This window comes from Gopherus evgoodei, chromosome 12 (genome assembly GCF_007399415.2).
Source record: "Gopherus evgoodei ecotype Sinaloan lineage chromosome 12, rGopEvg1_v1.p, whole genome shotgun sequence".
Taxonomy (NCBI): Eukaryota; Metazoa; Chordata; order Testudines; family Testudinidae; genus Gopherus; species Gopherus evgoodei.
The window spans coordinates 1265635-1286831 of NC_044333.1; the positions used below are offsets into that span (position 1 = coordinate 1265635).

Genomic DNA, 21197 nt, shown 5'->3' on the forward strand with positions numbered 1-21197 from the left:
CCATACACAATGTCCTGCATGTTACCCAGAGTCACGGTTCTTCTGAGCAGGATGTGATTAATGGCCCTGCAAACTTGCATCATCACAATTCCAACTGTTGACTTCCCCACTCCAAACTGGTTAGCAACCAGTCTGGAGTTGCCAGCTTCCAGATTGCAATAGTCACCTGCTTCTCCACCGTCAGGGCAGCTCTCAATCTCATGTCCTCGCGCTGCAGGGTGGGGGTGAGCTCATCATACAGTCCCATGAAAGTGGCTTTTCTCATCTAAAAGTTCTGCAAGTCCAGGATGACAAGCAGCGGCTGCAGGATGATGTGATCCCATCACTCAGTGCTTGTTTCTCGAGCCCAAAAGTGCCGTTCCACAGTGATGAGCATGTCCGTGAATGCCACAAGCAATCTCCTGTTGTATGCATTACTCGAATCAATATCATATTTGGAGTCCTTACTGCCACTTTGGATCTTAAGGAATAACTCGACTGCCAAATGTGACGCGCTGGTGAGACTTGTCAGCATATTCCTCAGCAGTTTGGGCAAACCGAAAGGGAAGACAGAGCACGCAGTATAAAAAAGTTGAAAGATGGCACCAATTATGGACAGAAGCAGAAGGGTTGCTGGGATGTGAACTGATGCATCACGGGGTGTTTGGACAGGACCCAGAATGCCCCTCACATCCTGCCCCCTTCCCACAAGCCACAGCACCAGAATGGGAAGAGGTGCTCTGTGAGATCGCTGCCCACAATGCACCGCACCCAGTGCCGCTGCAAGTGCCGCAAATGTGGACCCACCAGTCCACTTGCAGCTGTCAGTGTGGACAGACTGCAGCGCTTTCCCTGTTACACTCTCCAAAGGCCGGTTTAACTCAAAGCGCTCTGTAGCCATGCCCTGAGGCAGCAAGGAGATGCACTGCCCAGGGCTCAAGATCACCTGAATAATGAGACCCTCAGTCTGCAAGGCTGCCAACCAAAGTAGCTGTGTTTTTCACTAGTACATAGATCCCCGTGTGACTGTGGTGCTTTTCCTAGCACCCAACAGGGCTGCAGTCCCTCAAGTACTCTAAAGAGCTCAGATGCGGGAACAGAGCTGCAGGGAAGCGCTAGAAGTGATGCAGTGATGTGTGTCCAGAGCATTCTAGCCCAGGGTCACTTAATCAGGGGAGCTATACAACTTCCTGGGAAGAGCCATAGTTTCTTCCCACTCTCACTGTCAGACTTGCGTATCTTCTAGAATATAGCATCATAGTCCCTCTGTAATGCGCTGCCGGCTATGGGCCGCCATCGGGCTATGAACACCAGCAGTTTCTACACCGGCTCTTATTGTAGAGATCGTATTGTGTACACCTCCCCTCCCAGACTCCAGGCCCTCTCAGCACCAGAGTGGGTGACACCAGAATGGATTTTTAAGGGGGCTGAATGAAAATACATGACTTTTGGTCCTGTCTGCCCAGCATATCTGAGCTATTCCTACATCCAGCAAGGAGATGTCTTCTGTGTGGATAAGGGCTGGGTCTCCACTAGTCTGCCTCCTTGCATTGCTCTCCTCTCTTCAAATCTTTCTTCTCTTTGATTCTAACCTCCTGTCTCCTACTCCGGCTGACTTCTAGGTTGTCTGAAGCTTGCTTGCGGCTCAATTTTACACCAGTGAAACTCCTGGCAGAGGTGAGTTGGCTGTGGACCATACGCACAGGAGGTTTCTTTCTTTGGTCTAGATGGTTGAGGTTTGTAGGAGTCCTAGGAGTATTGAAGTGGAGAGCAGCCAGTAGCCCTCCTTTTGGGGACTGCTGCCTGCATTGTTCCTGACAGCTGTGCATGGCCGGCTGAGACTTGCTGCTCTAAGAGAAGTCACGCACCTGGAAAACTAAATAGCCATTACCCAGTCAGCACTGTTGATCAAGTGAAATGTGCTTGGTTGTGCAGTTACCTGCTGTCTAGTTAATGGGTAACTCAATGTGAAATACCTGGAGGAAGGGCATGCTTAGTATGCTGCTGTTCAGAAAGCTAGCCTTCAGCTCTGTGCTTCTTTGCTGGGGTGGCTAGCTGTGGGCGTGTGCATGCAGGCTAGATACGATAAATCAGGATCCTTCACTGCTCTGAATATGGAGGCAGATCTCCTGGCCTTGGAATCAGTTGGAGGCAGGAGCCAGAGAGCCCAGACCACCTATAGCACTTGGTACCTAGGTGTGGCCATTGCCTAGTATCTGTCAGCACTCTGGTCACTGGATATTGGCTGGAGTTCCTGCCCATCCTGAAAGCACTGGTCTGTTGCTCCCATATCTGTCAAGGGGCTCAGACTTGTAGGGCTTGTCTCTGCTGTCTTGTTAATGCTTCTGGAGTTGGCCTAGCTCCAGTGAGAGCTCCAAAATACCACTGGAGCTGCACAGTGGTTGGAAGTATTAGAGGGGCAGCCAGGTTAGTCTGTATCCACAAAAACAACAAGGAGTCCAGTGGCACCTTAAAGACTAACAGATTTATTCGGGCATAAGCTTTTGTGGGTAAAAAACCCACTGCATGCATCTGAAGAAGTGGGTTTTTTACCCACAAAAGCTTATGCCCAAATAAATCTGTTAGTCTTTAAGGTGCCACCCGGACTCCTCATTGTTACAGTGGTTGGATTACTGCAGAGTCTTTTAGCATCACAAACAGCTAAGTCCCCACTGCATTACTAGCTCCAGTTTTGTCAGCACGAGTGTCACCCTATGCGCTCTGGCAAGCCAGCTAGCTCCAGGTTAAAGCACCTTTTAACTTGTGCTAAAGGATTCCGTGTGTGGATGGGAGTCAGGGTAGGGGGCCACGCTTGTTATAGCTGAAAGTAACATTGCAGTGGCAGCAACGTAAGCCACAGAGGTGATGTTTGGTTTTGATGCTTCTGGTGGGGGACAGCAAGCGCACTGGGGACTTTTAAGCAGACACAAATCTGCTGGGAAGTGACTATCTATCTGCCATCCGATGGCAATGCCTTTGGACTGAGGTGCACAAGTGGCCTAGAGGTGATGGCCTCTAAATCCCATTGCCTACCCCACACCATCCTGTTCCCAGAAGCATGTGCAGATAGTGCTACAGTGAACGTCCTGATAGAGGTGTGCCTACAGAGGAGGTGGTGATTGTTTATCAAAGTCCTAAACATGCAGCTGGGTTTGGATCCTTATATGAAAAAAAGTGTAGCTCTCAACAGTCATCTGCAGATCTGAGAGAGGCTCTCAGCTAGCTCTGCAGTACCTGCAGATGCTCACGTAGGAGGTGTCTGCCTCCACTTGTGGTATAATGCAGATCACCACTGGTCTCTGTACTCTCCCCATGCTTGATACTGAAAACTCCTTCAGCCCTGATGAAAACCTATTGTGGGGGCTCAGGCTGTGTCCGAACAGTGACCGTGACCTTGTTTCTCATAGCCACGATGGTGCAGGCAGGGCCATTCCTTTATCGGCCCTTGCTCAGGGAAGCACTAGTATGTTCCTTCATGCTTGGGAGTGCGTTGGATCCTGGACATTTAGCCGCAGAGGGTTTTTTGAACCCTCTGAAGAAAAGAGACCTTTGTTACTTGCCATAATGCAGAGATGGGATGATGTGGCTGGTCACCTATCAGAGCTGGGAATCTCGCCTTGTTCCAGAGTTCCTGTGACCGAGAAGGGTGTTGGCTAGCAAAGAAGGATGTCCAACCTGCTGAAGTGTCCCATGTAAGTGATCGCTTTGGTGAGATCTTCTATCGGATGGATCCTTTGCAGTAGCCCAGTAACTATAGGGCTTGTGATCCATGTATGCCCATGGGGGTAATTCAGAGTCCATTGAGTTACTGTCTCGCACTGAGAAGAACATGGGAATAAAGGATGATGCATTATTACAGTCAGAGCTGGATGAATAATGCAACAAAATGACTCGAGCGCTCATTCACATTTTCAAGCACAGTTGCTTTGGCTGTTATCTTTCTACAGACAATGGAATGAGTAAGTTCACTGGGAATGCTGCTTGAAATGCCAGATTTTCACCAGTTAGTGTAATTCAGTCAACAAACAAACCGCAGACCACTCAAAACAACCCGCAAGTTAAATGCACAGAGCAAAGACTTCACAAGCAGCCCGTGGGAATACCTCAAAAAAACAAACCTCTGGAACTTCGGATCTGTTCACAGTCCTGCAGGGAAGCTGTGGATGGAGTCTCAGTTGCTGCAAAGTGTGTGCGTACGCTAGTAAAACGTGTGTGTCTGAGAGCAGGGGTAGAGGACATGACAGCAGTCCCTCTGCGCCAGGGTGCATGATGGTTTGCGCCATTGAGTCTGGTGCAGCTGTAGCACTGGAAGAAAAACATTTAGACTTTTCGTAGTGTGGGTGAAGCCAAGGAAACTGACTGTGAAGTCTGAGTTGGGGATCTTCCCAGCCACCTTAGCCTGAGACTGGAAACTTGCAGTGTGGGGTCATGGCATCATGGGACAGACAGAAGGATGAGAACCTTGGACCTTACATTATTTGTATTCGGGTAGCACACAGTGCCTTGCAGAAGAGAAGGAGGAGGAGGCATTGAGCAGGGATTGCTGGTAGAGGAGCATCTGTAGGGTTTCGATAGATGGGTAGGCACCTGCGTGGGAAGACACACTGCAGCCTCTCTCTCTCACAGGGCTGAGGAATCTGAATTCATGAAGTGGGTTGAGTGTTTCTCCTTTAACGTCTTGATAACTCGTGCTGTGATAGCGCTGCCAGACGGTACCATGGTGCAAACATGCACTCTGTGCAGTACATGCGATAAAAGAGGCTGCTAGTGCGTCTCTCTAACCTTGGCACACATGTGCCCTTCTAGCACTCTTTAACTTGCTTTCTAATGGTACCTCTTGTGTTTAAAGTTTCTGCTCATAGAATGGATGTTTTACTGAATATTTCTAAACCAGGGCTGATGCAGCATTAAATTCCCACCTTTCCCACCACCCCCATCAAATCCAGCATGCATATGGATGTCATGCCCATGTTGGGGGAGGGTGAGCTCAGTGGTTTGAGCACTGGCCTGCTAAACCCAGGGTTGTGAGTTCAACCCTTGAGGGGCCCACTTAGAGATCTGGGGCAAAAATCAGTACTTGGTCCTGCTAGTGAAGGCAGGGGGCTGGACTGCAGTGACCTTTCAAGGTCCCTTCCACTTCTAGGAGATAGGTATATCTCCAATTATTTATTATTATGCCACCCCTCCACTCTGCCCTCTCTTTCTGAGCAGGCAGGTGACCGTCAAACATCCTGTTTTCTGAGCATTGCTGAGAGCAGCAGCCTGTATGTTCCAACTCCAGCTAGCAGGACCAACACTGATGAGCATCTGAATCATGGGCAGTGGGTATCACAGGCCAGAGGAGGCTGAGCCTCCCCAAACAGCCCTGCATGACCCCACGCATCCTCCACCCCCAGAGCCTCTCCTGCTTCCTGCTAGTGCTCTTCCCTCATGGCCTGCTTGTGGCCCAGGATTCCCGGGGCTGGGAGATGCTAGGGGCTGCACTGCCTGCCTGGCGCTCCAGGGCTGTGCCATCCGCCTGGTGCTCTGCGGCTGGAGACACTGGCAGCGGCACGGCCGGCCTGGCCAGCACTCCGGGCCTGCCGGCACTGGGGTGGCGAGGCTGGCAGCTGCAGTTGCGGGGCTCTGGGTTACAGCGGGAAGAGGCAGGGCAGGGGCTAGCCTCCCCAAGCCGGCAGTTCATGCACCGTCCATAATCTGCATTTATAAATACTTGGCCTTGTGGGGAGGTTGTAATGTTGTCACAGGAGTTCAGGAGTGGTGGGCCCTCTAACTTAGGGTGGGGTAGTGTGCAATGTTTGACAGGTGTCTTTTTCTCTCTACATAGTGGCGGCGGAGCTAGTTCAGACTGGTGCCTGCCTGGTTTCCAGCCTGAGGGACAATAATTTACTGCAGTTGGGAGGAGAAGGGGAGTGGGGAGGGGATTGGGAGTGTCCAGCATGCTGCTCCATGAATTGCTAAGTAGAACAAAAGCACAATTTGCACACTCTTCCCCTCCCAACCCTTTCGGAAATGCTAAGCAAGAGTTTAGTTGAAGGCTTTCTTCCAAGTGAAAGCATTGGCTTCTGCAGTTAAACGTTTCTGGATTTTGCTCTTAGCTATACTTGGCTACAAAGAGGCCTTTCTGGCATTAATGCTCAATGGGTAGGGTGGGAACACTAGCAGGTAGATTTTGTCAGTGTTTACTTTAACCACCATGTCCTCTAACTGAGCTGGTTGGGTGTAGATAACAGGGCAACTCTGACACCCTCTGTCAGTTTCTCTGGACTAGTGCTCCCACCATTGGGCCAGTAGCAATGGTGGGAAACTTTAGAAGAAAGGACAGTGAATGCAGGAGGAATTAAGTCCTTTAGGTTTAATCAGATGCAAGGCCTCTCTGCCTTCTCCCTTGTGGAGAACCTTGTAATGGATCTATTCTAGAGCAGTGGTCTCCAAACTTTTTTGATCGTGCACCCTATCAGCAAAAAAATTTTGAGCACGCACCCCCAATTTATTTATGTATAAATTATATACATGTACTACTGTACTAATATATTATGTATGCTATAAAACATACACAAATAGAAATTAAAGGATGAGATAAAGATGAAAAACAATATTTTAAAAAATATATATTTTTATTTATTAACGGTACAAAACCCCTTTTTGCGCTCTCAAAAAAAATATTTTATTAGTGAGAGCAATGTGATTGAATATACTTCATTATTTCTGAAAATCTTGGTTTAACACTTTGATATAGTGATTCGAAGGTCTGGACTAGGGTTAGGGTGTGGGAGGGGGCTCAGGGTGGGGCATGGGTCTGGGAGGGAGTTAGGTTCCAGGAGGGGGCTCAGGGTCAGGGTGCAGGGTCTGGGAGGGAGTTAGGGTGCAGGGGGGCACTCAGGACAGGGGTGCAGGAGGAGGCTCAAGGCTGGGGCAGGCAGGGGTGCAGAGCACTTACCTGGGGCAGCTCCTGTTTGGTGCAGGGGATGTGCAGGTGGCTCTGCACAGCGCGGCACCATCCCCATAGCAGCAATTCTGGGAGCTGCCCCTCCCCCCACAACCCCTAGCAGGGCCACCTGGAGCACGGGCTTTAGGGGCTGCAGAGCCCTGGGCTAAGGGGGCCCCGAGGCCCTCGCCTGCAGCTCTAAAGCCCCTTTTGGAATGCAACCCTGTGAGCATGGGCCGGAGGACTCAGGAGGAGCAGAGGCAGCCGCGCAGCCAGCGGCCGGAGAGAAACGGCGTTTTTTCCCCTTCAAAGCACCACTTCTCTCCAGCCGGCTTTGAAGGGAAAAGCGCCACTTCTTTCCCGCCGCTGGCTGCGTGGCTGCCTCTGCTCCTCCAAGGGCTGGAGGACTCAGGGCCACATTCCAAAAGGGGCTTTAGAGCTGCAGGCCAGGGCCCCAGGGCTCCCTTAGCCCAGGGCCCTTCAGCCCCTAAAGCCCCTGTGTTCTGGGTGGCCCTGCCTGCAGAGGTGGGGGGGGCAGCTTTCCCGCTCACTCCCTCCCTCCCTCCCTCCTCTGGCTGCCCCTTTCTTTTTTTTCCTCCAGCGATGTTCCTCCTGCCGCACCACCCTTCTGCTCCGGCAGTGCTCCTCCCACCGTGCCCCCCAATTAATCGTCTTGTGCACCCCCTGGGGTGCATGCACCCCACTTTGGAGGCCACTGTTCTAGAACGTGACAAAAGTAATGTTTGTGAAACTAATTATGCCTCCACTAGGTCTGTACTAGGAGCTGGACTTTCTCCTTTGATCAAATGATATATTAAAAAAATCATAAATTTATTATATAAACCAATGGAAGAAAGGGGAAATTGATAGTAATGAATATAAATTAGAAGCTAGGAATTGTAGACCACTGATAAGGGAAGCAAAGGGACATAAGGAGAAATTTATTGCCTGCAGAGTTAAGGATAATGAGTTGGCTTTTTTTTTTCCCAAGTATATTAAGAACAAAAATAATCCTTACAGTGGTATTGGTACATTACTAGGTGGAAATGGTAGAATTATCAATAACACAGAGAAGGGAGCAATGTTCAATAAGTATCTCTGTTTTGTATTTGGGAAATAAAGAGATGTCATACCATATGCTAATACTCTTTCCATTCCACTAGTATCTCAGGAGGATCTTAAACAGCAGCTACTAAGGCCTGGTCTACACTACGCGTTTATACCAATTTTAGCAGCTTTAAACCGATTTAACGCTGTACCTGTCCACACAATGAGGCCCTTTATATCGATATAAAGGGCTCTTTAAACCGGTTTCTGTACTCCTCCCCCTAGAATGGCATGCAGCTCATCATTTCTGCAGGATCTGACACGGAGCGGCTGTGCTCTCTGGTACACTGGTTCTCTAGCACACTTGTCCCATATTCTAGGCAGGACTGACTCTATTTTTAGATACAACGGGTCATTCCCATTTTTGTTTTTGCACCCCTGGCTGACCTCAGCCAGGGGCAGCCATGACAGCAGCAGATGGTACAGAATGACTAACAGTCTCTGCTACCTTGCAAAGGCAAATGAATGCTGCTGTGTAGCACTGCAGTACCGCCTCTGTCAGCAGCATCCAGTACACATACGGTGACAATAACAAAAGGCAAAACGGGCTCCACGGTGACAATAACAAAAGGCAAAACGGGCTCCATGGTTGCCGTGCTCTGGCGTCTGCCAGGGCAATCCAGGGAAAAAGGGCGTGAAATGATTGTGTGCCATTGTTTTCACGGAGGAAGGAATGAGTGACGACATTTACCCAGAACCACCCGCGACAATGATTTTTGCCCCATCAGGCACTGGGATCTCAACCCAGAATTCCAAGGGGCGGGGGAGACTGCGGGAACTATGGGATAGCTACGGAATAGCTACCCACAGTGCAACGCTCTGGAAATCGACGCTAGCCTCGGTACATGGACGCACACCACCAAATTAATGTGCTTAGCGTGGCCGCGTGCACTCGACTTTATACAATGTTTTACAAAACCGGTTTATGTAAAATCAGAATAATCCTGTAGTATAGACGTACTCTAAGGCTAGACACTTTTAAATCAGCAGACACTGATAACTTGCATCCAAGACTTTTGAAAGAGCTAGCTGAGGAGCTCACTAGACCATTGATATTGATTTTTTTCCCCCTCCAATAGCTCTTGAAAACTGGGAATTTCCAAAAGAGTGGGAGAAAGCTATTGTGCCAATATTTAAAAAGGATAAACAGGATTACCAAAGTAATTATAGGCCTGTCAGTCTGACACCAATCCTAGACAACATAATGGAGCAACTGATATGGGACTTGATTAATCAAGCCTTTAAAGGAGGGTAATATAATTAATGCCAATCAACATAAACAGATTAAAAGCTGGCAAACTAAGAGGTCTCAATGTAATTTTAATCAGGGAGTCGTCATGAAACAGGTGTGTTTCTAGTGGGGTCCTGCAGGGATCAGTTCTCAGCCCTATGCTGTTAAAGTTAATTAATAAAAGTTGTTAATCTTCACTGATAAAATTTTCAGATGACCCCAAAACTGGGGGAGTGGCAAATAATGAAAAGGACAAATCGCTGAGAAAGCATGATCTAGATTGCTTAATAAACTGGGTACAAGCAAACAATATGCATGTTAATAAGGCTAAATGTATACATCTAGAAAGGAAGAATGTAGGCCATACATACAGGATGTGGGGGATTCTACCCTGGGAAGCAGTGACTCTGAAAAAGATTTTGGGGGGTCATGGTGAATGATCAGCTGAACATGAACTTCCAGTGTGATATTGTGGCCAAAAGCACTAATGCAATCCTGGGATACATACATAGTGTTGAGTAGGAGTAAAGAGGTTATTTTTATCTCTGTATTTGGCATAGGTGCAACCACTGCTGAATACTGCATCCAGTTGTGGTGTCTACCATTGAGGAAGGATGTTGATAAATTGGAGAGGGTCCAGAGAAGAGCCACCAAAATGATTAAAGGGTTAGAAAACCTGCACTATAGCAGTAGACTCAAATAACTCAATCTATTTAGCTTAACACAGAGATGGTTGTAAGGGGTGACTTAATTATAGTCTATTAATACCTACCCGGGGAACAAATATTTAATAATGGGGTCTTCAGCCTAGCAGAGAGAGGTATAATGTGTCCAATGTCTGGAAGCTGAAGCAAATTCAGACTGAAAATGAGGATGTAATTTGTAACAGTGAGCGTAATTAACCATTGGCACAATCTACCAAGGGTCATGGTGGATTGTCCACTGCTGACCATTTTTAAATCAAGACGGGATGTTTTCTAAAAGCTCTTCTCTAGGAATTACTTGGGGGCATTTCTCTGGCCTGTGCTCTACAGGAGGTCAGATGAGATTATCATGGTTGTCCCGTCTGGCCTTGGAATCTATGAATCCATGGAAGTACTATACACCAAGAAGGCAAGAAGGCTGTTAGAATACAGTTACCAGACGTCCTGCTGAGTGGGACAGGTTATACCCTCAGTATACTGACAACCTACAGCAAGTCAACAGCTCTGCTGCTTTCTGTTAGTTAATCTGTCGGCCATGAGTTTTGGATGCTGTCAAACAGATGAGGTATGTACACAAGCAGGAGGAGGATCAAACTAACCAAGGGCAGGGAGTGAAATGCAACTGACAATTAAGGGACATGGAGGCACTATAGGGCAATCCTTTTGCTGGCCTTCACTGCTGAATGCAAGGTCATGCCATGTGCATTGCTAGTGTGTACCAGTTTTCTTGCATGTGGTAACATTGCATTGGAATTAGATTCCTCAAAAGACAGCATCTCTGGAGTGCAAGGGCAGCATTAGAGGTGTCTTGGCCTCATGTGCCTGCTCTGTGAGGCAGCTGCCTACCATTGCATTATCAGAATTCCGACAGCAGGCAGGGGTGCTTCAAGTTGACCAGGATCTTCAAGTTCATCACAACAACCTCTACCCTTCTCCTAATGTGTTAAGTAATTCTGGCAAAGTTAGTTACACTTAACTGTTCTACCCAGCATAAATAAATATAGTCAGCAAGCTGTGGAAACTGTGCATTGGATAACCTCTTGCCTTGCGCATTCTTGCTGGAAATGTTGACTCTTTGGTTCCAGGTACCGTTGTGCCTTTGCCTTGTTTTGTCACAGTGGTGCTAGGTGGAGATCTGGTCCCCGTACCTCCCGCAGTCCAGTAGGGTTACAGGCATGTTATATGAGGTGAGATTGGGAGAACTGCAGACATGTCCGTTCTGAAGTTATTTTTGACACACGTAGGTTGGCACAGTAAATACCTGCACACGTTCTGTTGAACAGATGTCATGCCCATCTGTTTAGTTTTGTGGCAGAAGCTCATGCTCGTGAAAGCACTGGCTCTACGCAAGCACTAAGAAAAGCTTTTGATGTCGATAGCTATTACGGGCTTCTCAACAATTCTGACAACTATGTCCAGTGGCCTGATTTATTTTTGGAACCGACTTGTTTCCTGAGTTGGGACTCAACTCGTGTCTCTGTGGGGTGAAGGCTACTCTGCTGCCCTATATCTACATAATTTAACTCCCGCATCTGCTTTCCTTCCCCCCAGGGCTTTGGAGCTATGCTCCGGCTCTGCTCCAGCTCCAGGCAAAAACCTGCAGCTCCACTGCTCTGGAGCTGCTCTGTGCTCCAGCTCTGGCTCTGCTCCAAAGCCCTGCTTCCCCCTCCACCTCCAGGCCCGTATACGTGAGGAGGACTCTTCCTTGGAGACATCTGGATGGGTTTGCTGACTGTAAAACTTGCTCCAAGGCTCTTGCTAAAGCTGTTCTGCTAAGATGTACTTAGCTGCAAACAAGTGTGTGTGTGTGTGTGTAATGTAAAATAACTCTGAATTTCCTGTGTGGGTATAATATAAATATAAAATTTTAAGATTATGCTTCAAATACTTTGGAACGCATGGAGTAGGGAGGAGTTCTATCTCAAATGTCTCTGCCTTACTACTGCCTGTGCACTTTTTGTAACGGGTAAAGCCAAATCCTGCATTTTGGCAGGGGGTTAGACTAGATGACCCTTGCGACCCTTTCTAACCCTATAATTCTATGATTTTAAGTTTTTGACAAGCGTCACAGTTAGTTGGTACCCATACACCATTCTCCAGGTAGGCGGCTTGGCTGTGAATCTTGTACACTTTGCAAAGTAGACAGTTCTTAAGGGCCTTAGTCTGTGGCCATTACACAGTGATTTATGTAACAGGGTCTGTGTGGGGGTATACAGCGCATCCTTGATCCCTCTGGAAGTCTAGCCAGCAGGGTCTGTGAGTGAGTATGGATGGCCTTCCTATTTGTATTAGAAGATGCCTAGCTCACTCTTGGATGATGATAAAATCCCAGTTGGTGCATTGCTTCCACTCTTGGGTGTGAGGGGTGCTAGAGGGTTTCCCTTCACCCCCTCCCCTGGTTCTTGTCATGCAGACGGAAAGCAGAAGACGAGAAGTCCGAAGTGCAGGCAATGTGATGTTTATTGGGGTAAGCTTCCAGTGAGCATATTTATAGCTTTACATGCCACAAAGTCTGTTTCCTAGTGTTTCTTTCCCAGCTCTGATGCCGCAGAGCATTTCCCCTGTGTCCCCCTTCCCAGCTATGACACCACAGGGCCTTGCCTGTGTCCCACCTCCTCCTCCTTAGCAGGTCCAAATATACCTGCAGGGCACACCCCTAGTTACTCCCCTTAAAACTTATGGTTATGTTTTGTTTTGGAGGGTTGTGAGTCTGGGGTCTTCATTCCACCTTTTTTTGTATCTTATGGGAGAAGTGAAGTGGTGGTCTGGCCAAGGCCAGGCTTTTCTTTGGCTTTTAGTGTTTCTGATGCCTGGTTGCTTGACCTTGGCTTGAGAAAGGAGCCAAGCAGCCTTTTAGTGTTTGCTCATATATTATACTTCCATCATACCCTGTAACACTTTAGCTGTTTCCCTTATCTCTTCCCATTGTACTAAAAGCCCTATCTGGTTGTGAAGAATGCAACACAGTGTCTTTGTTTTATACACATATTAATAAAAATATGAAAGTATCAAAAGTCAAACTCAAAATTCTATTTCAGGCTAACAAAGAAGCCTATATACTAACAAGGGGTCAAAATGGGGAATGGGGCAGAGGCTGGCGTTGCTCTTGCCAAGAGGAAGTGATGGTTGGTTGATGGTACTTAAATGAGTAAATCAGCCATGGTGGAGTGGTAGATGTATGAGGCTAACTGTGTTGAAAGTGTCTGGATTTGATTGCTAATGGCTGTCTGTTTGGAGCTATTCATTTTCATACAGTCCACTTCTTGCCCTCAGTGCTAACCTTAATGCTGGATTTCCCATTTTTCCAATGCTTGTGTGTAAACCCCTTTTGAAGCACACGTGGCTTGAAAGAATCAATAAACAAGAGAATTCACTTTCCTGACTGTAACCCCCTAGTCTGGTTCTTCATTAGCTATAGGTAGGTGACCTGATCTTACTTCCTGTTTACTTGGCTATTTGGAGCCATGGGTTTCCAGCTGCTCTTCATAGTGGTTCTCCTTATTTGCTCATCATCTCTGCTTGTGTGACGCCCTGTTGTCCATAGCAGCTCCTCAACCTTCCACTTCTGCCGTTGTGATGCCTGTCAGGAAAGTTGTGCGTCTGAAACCAAAGGTGTAGAAATGTCTGTCTGCAGATGGGGTGGGAGTGCTGCTACTTGAAAGGTGTCCTCAGGGTAGCCACCTTGGTCACGTGGTATCTAGCTTGCAATGCTGAGAGTGAACTGATGGCCTACTTAGTAGAAATTAAAGCTGGCTGGGAACTCTTTGATTAAATGCTGTTTCATCAGAAAATACTGATTTAGTTGAAACCAAAAATTTTGTGGGAATGGGTTGGTTTCAACAAGCTTCCTATTTCAAAAGCTCATTGCAGGGAGAGTTCCGAAATTGTTGAAACATCCCATTTTGATGTTTTCTAAATGAAAAATTCAGTTAGGTTTCAATATTAAGTGGTTTTGGACTGAACTGATAGTAAAGACAAAAGTCAAAATTGAAACAAATCATTTGATTGACCTGATCCAAAAAGTTGTTTGGATTTTGGGGATGTGAAAATTTTGGGTGGGGTTTTTTTTTTTGTTTTTTAACTCTTTATCCCAATCTTGGGCTGGAATTTTTTCCTGAATCTGATGTTTGCAGGACAAGGGAACGGTTTCCCAAGCTGGTTTAGTAGAAATGTTTTTTCTCTGGACAATACAATTGCACGTCAAGATTTTTTAAAAATGGAAAATGATTCTCATTGGGGCACTGATAGTGGTGTGCTTGGGACACTGCATGCTGCCAAGCATCAGGTCTTGTTCTTCACATGGCTATTCCACACATAGAGGTCATGGCTAAGATTTTTCAAAAGTGACACTAGTGATTTTGGTGGTCCGACTTTTGAGAAGCCTTAATGAGAAGCCTTATTTTCAGAAAATACAGAGCACCCACTCTCTGAAGATTGGGAAAGGCTCTTCAAGGTTTCTCAAGTTAGACTCCCAATATATGGAGATGCCCAAAATCTCTGTCCATGTGAATACGGCTGCAGGAAAAAGTGCCATTAGAACTCAATGACTTCTGTGTAAAGCCTTTATGTATGTATGTAACTTACATGATTGTGAGGGGTTGGAGGTGTTTTGCCATTTGTCATGTACCAAAGAACAAAGATTCTAGACTTCTTTGACAGCATAAAACTAGTGCTTCCCTGATACATACAAAATCTGCTGTGGGAACTTAGTAAAAATCTTGACTAGCCACTTAATATGTGGGTGTTAGCCATACACCTCAGGTTTTATTGCTGAGACTAAATTCATGTGATCTCTTGTGGATTTAATCCTTTATTGTTCTTGTCTCTAGAGCCTTCTTGAGACAGAGAAACCAGTAAATTCCACAGCTCAGACGACAAACCGTAGGATGGATCCTAGATGTAAAACAGTAGATCCAGATAAGGTAAGGAGCTGGTTGTATAGTATTTGCAGAAGCACGTTGGTTTCTCAAACACCGTTACTTAGCTTCTGGAGATCATTTGAGCAAAGGTGTTTAATCACTGTTCTCTGTGTCTGAAAATGAAAATCTCCCTTCTAACCTGTAACGAAGGAACACAGTCCAAATCCAGATCAGGAGCAGAGATGTTCCAAATAAACACAAGGTAGGACAAGAATGGAGTTTTGCAAAGTTCATCTAGATCCTGCAGGAAAGAGGCTAGATTAGTCATAGCATCTCCATTAGAAAGACTAGCATAAGAACCATGGGCATTGGTGAGGGATACCACACAGTACCTTTGCTGGTTCTGACCTTAGGTGAACGTAGTTAGCGTGCTTATCAAAAGTGTTAGACTGACATATTTTTCCTCCAGACCAGCCACTGTAGCTTCCCCTGCGCTGCCCTACCAATGTGCCATGCCACCCTCTCTCACAGTGAGAGCCCCTTTTCCAAGCCCCTTCAAACCAGGGCCTCACTGAGAAGTGTGCACCAGCAAAGGGGCACATTGTGATAACTCCTCCACCATGCGTTGGCGATCCACATGCTAGCTTTGTGTAGGTCACCAGATAGCCAATGAATGATGATCACTAGCTGCCTGAGCTGCATTTGAGCTGCTGGCCTAGGGTAAAAGGCTCTGTCCCCCCCCTTCTGCCTCTTTTCCCCCTCCCCAACATCCAAATATGCTTCTTTTGTCACCATAAATCCAGATTAATTGGAAGAGTGCTCCAGTATCCCAAGTGCAGTCCTGAGGTCATACTGTGCCCTTGCATGTTCTACGCTCTCACGAATTGTCCATATGTGACTATGTGAAGGAGAGCTTGCTTTGCTGTTGTACAGCTCCATGTAGTTGTGCCATAACAGAGCAGCAGGCTGGTCAGCAAACCCCCCTCTGGGATATATAAACAGTGGCAGTAAGTGGCAGAAAATTATTGTAGGACTAGAGGAGAATATAGTGATGGCCAAAATGGAATCGAGAATACTGTTCTAGTCCTCCTATTAAAAGGACAGCTGGAGTGCAACAGAGACTGACTTCCATCAGAAAGTTATGGAAAAACTGCATCTGGTGGGAGAAGAGACGGCTGAGGGTCCCTTGTAGAAACTCAGCTGTGAAGGGCAGGATGGACTGATAATACAGGGCGATATTTTAGTGTCCAGACAGCAAAAGTTGTGGCTTGGTGCTTCATTTCGTTCAACCCTTAATACCCAACTGATGCATTTTCATGTTTTTTGTTGTACATGTTAACTAGCCATTGTCTCCTGATCCAGCACCCCTTAGAAGGAAATTTCTAAGTTGTTACATTTCAGAAATGAAAGGTTCATTTCAAAAGAACCTTGGAACACAGAAAATGGTTTGGCCTCTGTAGGCTCAGTGTTGCCAGCCCCAGACATTCAAAAATTATAATTCAGGTCTCCCAAATTCATGAGATCCAGATAACTTGCATAGTTATCTGCAAGTTATGTATAGAGGAGCTGGGGAGGCTTAGCCCAAGTTTCATCCTGAGCTCCTGGAGTAGCGACTTCAGAGCCGAGTATACTTGGCCCAGGTGCTACTGGCTGCTGTGGCATTCTAGAGAGTCTGGAAGGAGCGGTGGTCCATTTGGGTAGCCGGCAGACTGGCCCATTGAAGCTTTGAAGCTGACCTGGAATTGGATCAATAGGAATGAAGGTCCAGCATAGCATGAGGCAGCTCTGGTGTGACTTGTTCTCATTTACCTCTCCTACGTGGATGCACTGCTGTGTTTTGAAATTGCCTGCAATGTCTGTGTGGCTTGCCCTGCTTTCCTCTACCCTACTGAGGCCATGGCTTTGCCCATGAGGAATGGGCACACATTTGGCCGGTTGGAGGTGGAAAGAGGCCTTCCTGGCCACTTCTGCAGCTTGTGCCTCCAGACACAGTGCAGAGCCAAGAATCACTCTGCACCTTGCTGATGTTCTACAGACAAACTCATGTCCTAGTGTTTGCGAGATCTCCTGCTTGTCCTCTGCCCACCAGTATTGCCTTTTCCTGTCTTAGTTGAGTTTGAGTCTACTGCTTACGTGCCACATTCCCCATTGCCAGCCCGCATCTCAGGGACTGACACTTAACTTGCTAAGAATAAGCCTCTCACCACAATAGATGTGGGTTGCTCCTGATGCTTGGTAAGAGAACTGCTAGTGCTCAGGTGACTGAGTGGATACAATGACCTCGCTACAACGGGAGCTCTGTGACTAGTAGATGCCCGTGTAGATCCACAGATTCACGTGGGACAAGATTTTCTTTCCTTTGCAGTAGTGAGTGTACAAAGTGCTACGGACATTAGACACTAGGCTTGCCCTGGCTGCGTAATGCTCTCCATTAGCTCTGTCAGTCTGGACGCCGGAGCCTGGTTAGAACCGCAGGGGAATGCTGGGCAGGATGCTACTCCCCTTTAACGTATACCTTTTATAATCTTCAGCTTTTACCCTTCGAGCATAGGAAATGCCTCTTAAAATGCAGCATGCCCCTCCTTCTGTACCATGCTCCAGCGTCGCTACTGGATATGAGCTTAAGTCATTCTGCAAGGCGTGAACCCATGACTGACAGCCTTGACTCAGGCAAGCAAGTTAAACACTGATATGGTTGTTCTCTTGGAGACGTATGTAGTTAGTGTACAAGAGGATTTTCCCTCCTCCACACCCATCCAGAGTCAGCATGCTACAATTCTGATAAGGCACTTTCAGGAGGAGGCTGCAACCTGCCCACCTTTGATCTGCTCTAAGTACATACTTCTCTGATTTAACTGGAGGTGGCTTTCTGGCGGCAGAAGCAGGATTGCAATTCATGGCTGCGTCCAGACTGCTTGAGATTTGCCAGACAGCAGCTGCTGTGTGTCTCTTGAAATATACATGACTGAGCCAACTTGCCTGCCCCACCCCACCAGCTGATGATGCTGCTTATGCTTTGTCACCCAGGTGTGGCTAAATAATGTAGCAGGAGTGATTAGCAGGAGGTGGATTCTTTGGCAGCAGCCTTGCATCTCACTGTGAGCAGTTCCCCTGCACACCAGCCCTGAGCATCAGCAAGGAGACCCCTGTTGCAGAGCCAGGCTGTGTCACTTCTAACTAAGAACATTGGCTCAGCCTCAAGCCCTCTGGCTCCTTTGAACCCTCGCCTAAGCAACACCTCCACCGAAACACTGTAAAACCAATCCCCCTTCCCTCTTGCTCTGGAGCAGAGCTCAGACTGCGATCTTCCCGTGTGGAGGGGCAGCCACGTCGGAACAGACTTCACATTTGGAGTGGAGGTGTGTCCAGAGTCGGTTTGACGCATGGAACTGTCCACTGCCTAGGTCAGCGGCTCCCAACCTTTCCAGACTACTGGACCCCTTTCAGGAGGCTGATTTGTCTTGCGTGCCCCCAAGTTACACCTCACTTAAAAACTGCTTGCTTATAAGATCAGACCTAAACATACAAAAGTGTCCTAGCACACTAGTACTGACAAATTGCTTAGTCCCATTTTTTACCATATAATTATAAAATAACTATTGTACTTACACTGAAATGTATAGTCTATAGAACAGTATAAACAAGTCATTGTCTTATGACATTTTAGTTTGTACTGACTTTGCTAGTGCTTTTTATGTAGCCTGTTGTAAAACCAGGCATATATTTAGCTGAGTTGATGTACCCGGCTAGATGACACGTACCCCTGGTTGAGAATACCATTGCCTGAGGTCATACAGTATGTTAGGCAACGCAGGCTCATTTGCATCAAGTTGAACGCCCACCATAGTCATTGCGGAACTTACCAGATCAGTTCCACCCTCAGGCATTAAGCCCACACCCTGGCAAACCCCTGCTCCCTGTGAAGGCTGCTTCTTGCAGCACTATCGGGTAAGGCAACAACAAAAAAGAAGGGCTGAAGAGTGGGGAAGTGAATGATGTTTCCAGTCCCCTCCTCCGTGATCTTGCACAGTCACTCCCGGCCTTATCGGCGTTTCATCGCTGTTCCAACGCGGTCATCCTTCAGCATGTACATAAAGGGAGTCAAAGTGCAATCTGACTTCTCTATGCTGAAAAATGATTTAAAAACAACTCCTTTGCTCCGAGATGAAGGTGCTGAATTTATTCATAAGTGCTCCACTCTGCAAAGCTGAGGCTGTTTGAAAATGCGAGTCACTAGCGTAAGGGTGTGGAATAGAACAGTGCTTTTCTAGAGAACATGTCTAGGCCCGGGAGATCAAAGGTAGGTAGGGCTTTGCCCTCCCCTGCCCCAAACGGCGTGGAAATGAAAAGCAAAGATTCCCCTAATACTCAAAGCTGTGTCCACATCCAGTGAGAGTGACCTGGTGAGGAGGGCAGCATCTAGATATGTTACATTCTGGGTAAATTACCTTGGCAGTTTGGCCACAAATCCAGCTGTGGAGACAGATACCATTTTGTACTGTACAGCTGTGATTTGGGCAGGCATACACTTCTAACCAGAGAAATCAATACGACTGGCAAGCATTTAAGACCCTTGCAGATGCAGGGAGTCTCACCAGAGTGTGGTTAAACTGGCTGCTTAATAACTTGTCAAACATACTTAGGTGTTTGGGCAAGGTGCCCGCAGTAGGTGGAGTGGTAGGACAGGGCGTGCGTAGGGTGTAGTCCTTTTGGCAGTTGGCTAAAGGTGTGTGTATGTGTACTCATACAAACTGCTTGGTGTTTGACGCTCAGCCTCTAGCTCTTTTGGAGAGAGAAAGGACATGCCTTCTCTCTCCTAGTGTCCAAGAGAACTAAAAATAGACCACAAAGAAATGGCATAATTGGCTTGAAAAAGTGTGCCTAGTCTTACCAAGCTGTGCTATATCAATGCAGAGTTGCTGTCCTGTGGTGTGGAGCCATGCAGTCCTGCAGTTGGTGCCAGGGCCGCCGAGAGGATTCAGGGGGCCTGGGGTCTTTGGCAGCGGGGGGGCCCCCGCTTCAGTGGTAATTCAGCGGTGGGGGGACCTTCCGCTCCGGGACCTGCTGCCGAAGTGCCCCGAAGACCCGCGGTGGGAGCCCCCTGCCGCCAAATTACCGCCAAAGCGGGACCCGCTGCTGAAGTGCAGCCAGGTCTTCAGCGGTAATTCGGTGGCAGGGGGTCCTTCTGCCCTGGGGCAGAAGGACTCCCCGCCGCCAAAGACCCGGAGCAGAAGAAGCTCCGGGGGCCCGGGCCCCGTGAGAGTTTTCCGGGTCCCGGGCGAGTGAAGGATCCCGCTTCAGGGCCCCCGAAAAACTCTCGTGGGGGCCTCTGCGGGGCCTGGGGCAAATTGCCCCACTTGCCCCCCCCCCCCCCCCCCCGGGCGGCCCTGGGCGGTGCAGGTACTCTCTGGGAGCAGGCTGTAGGCACTTCATAACAAGTGGTGCCGCAACGCAATGCATTGTTAGCTCGGTTACTGGACCAGAGCTCTTCCTGAGCTGTAAGCCCTGGAAATGGATTTCTCCAGTGGCTCGGGAAGTCTAAGTGCGCTAACTTTACAGAAAGGTTGACAGTAAACAAGAAGCTGATACTTCTCTTGTTTGTAAGAGAATTGGCTGGATGACCCAAAAGCTCCTTTCCAGCACTCCCAGCTAAGAAAGTCTTGGCTGCATCCTCCACCATAGGACGCAAGGGTTGTCGTAGCAGGATCCTGATACACAGACGTCTCTCCAAAACAGGCTTCCCCCAGTGTGTCTGGAGCCAGAAGGGGTGAAAGGCTGAATATGAGCCCCCAGCCTGACACCCCCGGATGGTTCATTGTTGGAGTGAGATGCTGCTGCCCCAGATAGCTAGTGAGAGGCTGTTCAGGCTCCTTAATAGGTAAAGCCCCATTGTCCACACTCCCTTGTCGACTGGTAGCTGTGTTTTTAATGTGTCTGTGGGTATCCAGAATCGCACATATCCCAGTGAGTCCTCTCTAAACCAATATCTCTTTGTGCCCCCTGCAGAGAGCTGGGAGGCACCTGAGGCCTGGAAAATCCAGTCTGGAACATACTCACATATTAACCGTTAGCGCAACTCCAGAGTCCTGTCTGACCCCCCTCGTTTGTCTCCCCCTTTACAAGGAGATGCTTCCTCCCCTGCTTTGAGCCTTCCTCACCATTCTAGGCCTCAGTTCCCTGTCATGTGGCCAGCCTCTCTCTCCTGCTCAGCCTGCCAACGCGCAATGCTCTGTTTCCAGGTAGACGCACACCCTCACCATAACCAGGGCTGGGCAAGTAGATTTTACTTAATATGCAGGTTACATCCATCAATGTCCCCTCATAACATATGGTTGTCAAGCATCCTTATTAACAGAGCTAGGGGAGGGCAAGGTTGCATCTCCACCCCC

General features: G+C 47.9%; 1 protein-coding gene across 1 annotated transcript in view; it reads left to right on the top strand.

Annotated features, from left to right (window-relative positions):
- FA2H (fatty acid 2-hydroxylase) overlaps positions 1-21197 on the top strand; it is a 74761-nt gene that overhangs the window by 22928 nt on the left and 30636 nt on the right. Inside the window, exon 2 of the mRNA XM_030582127.1 lies at positions 14779-14871. Within this exon, the coding sequence (XP_030437987.1) occupies positions 14779-14871 (93 nt within the window). The remainder of the gene's footprint in view (positions 1-14778; positions 14872-21197) is intronic.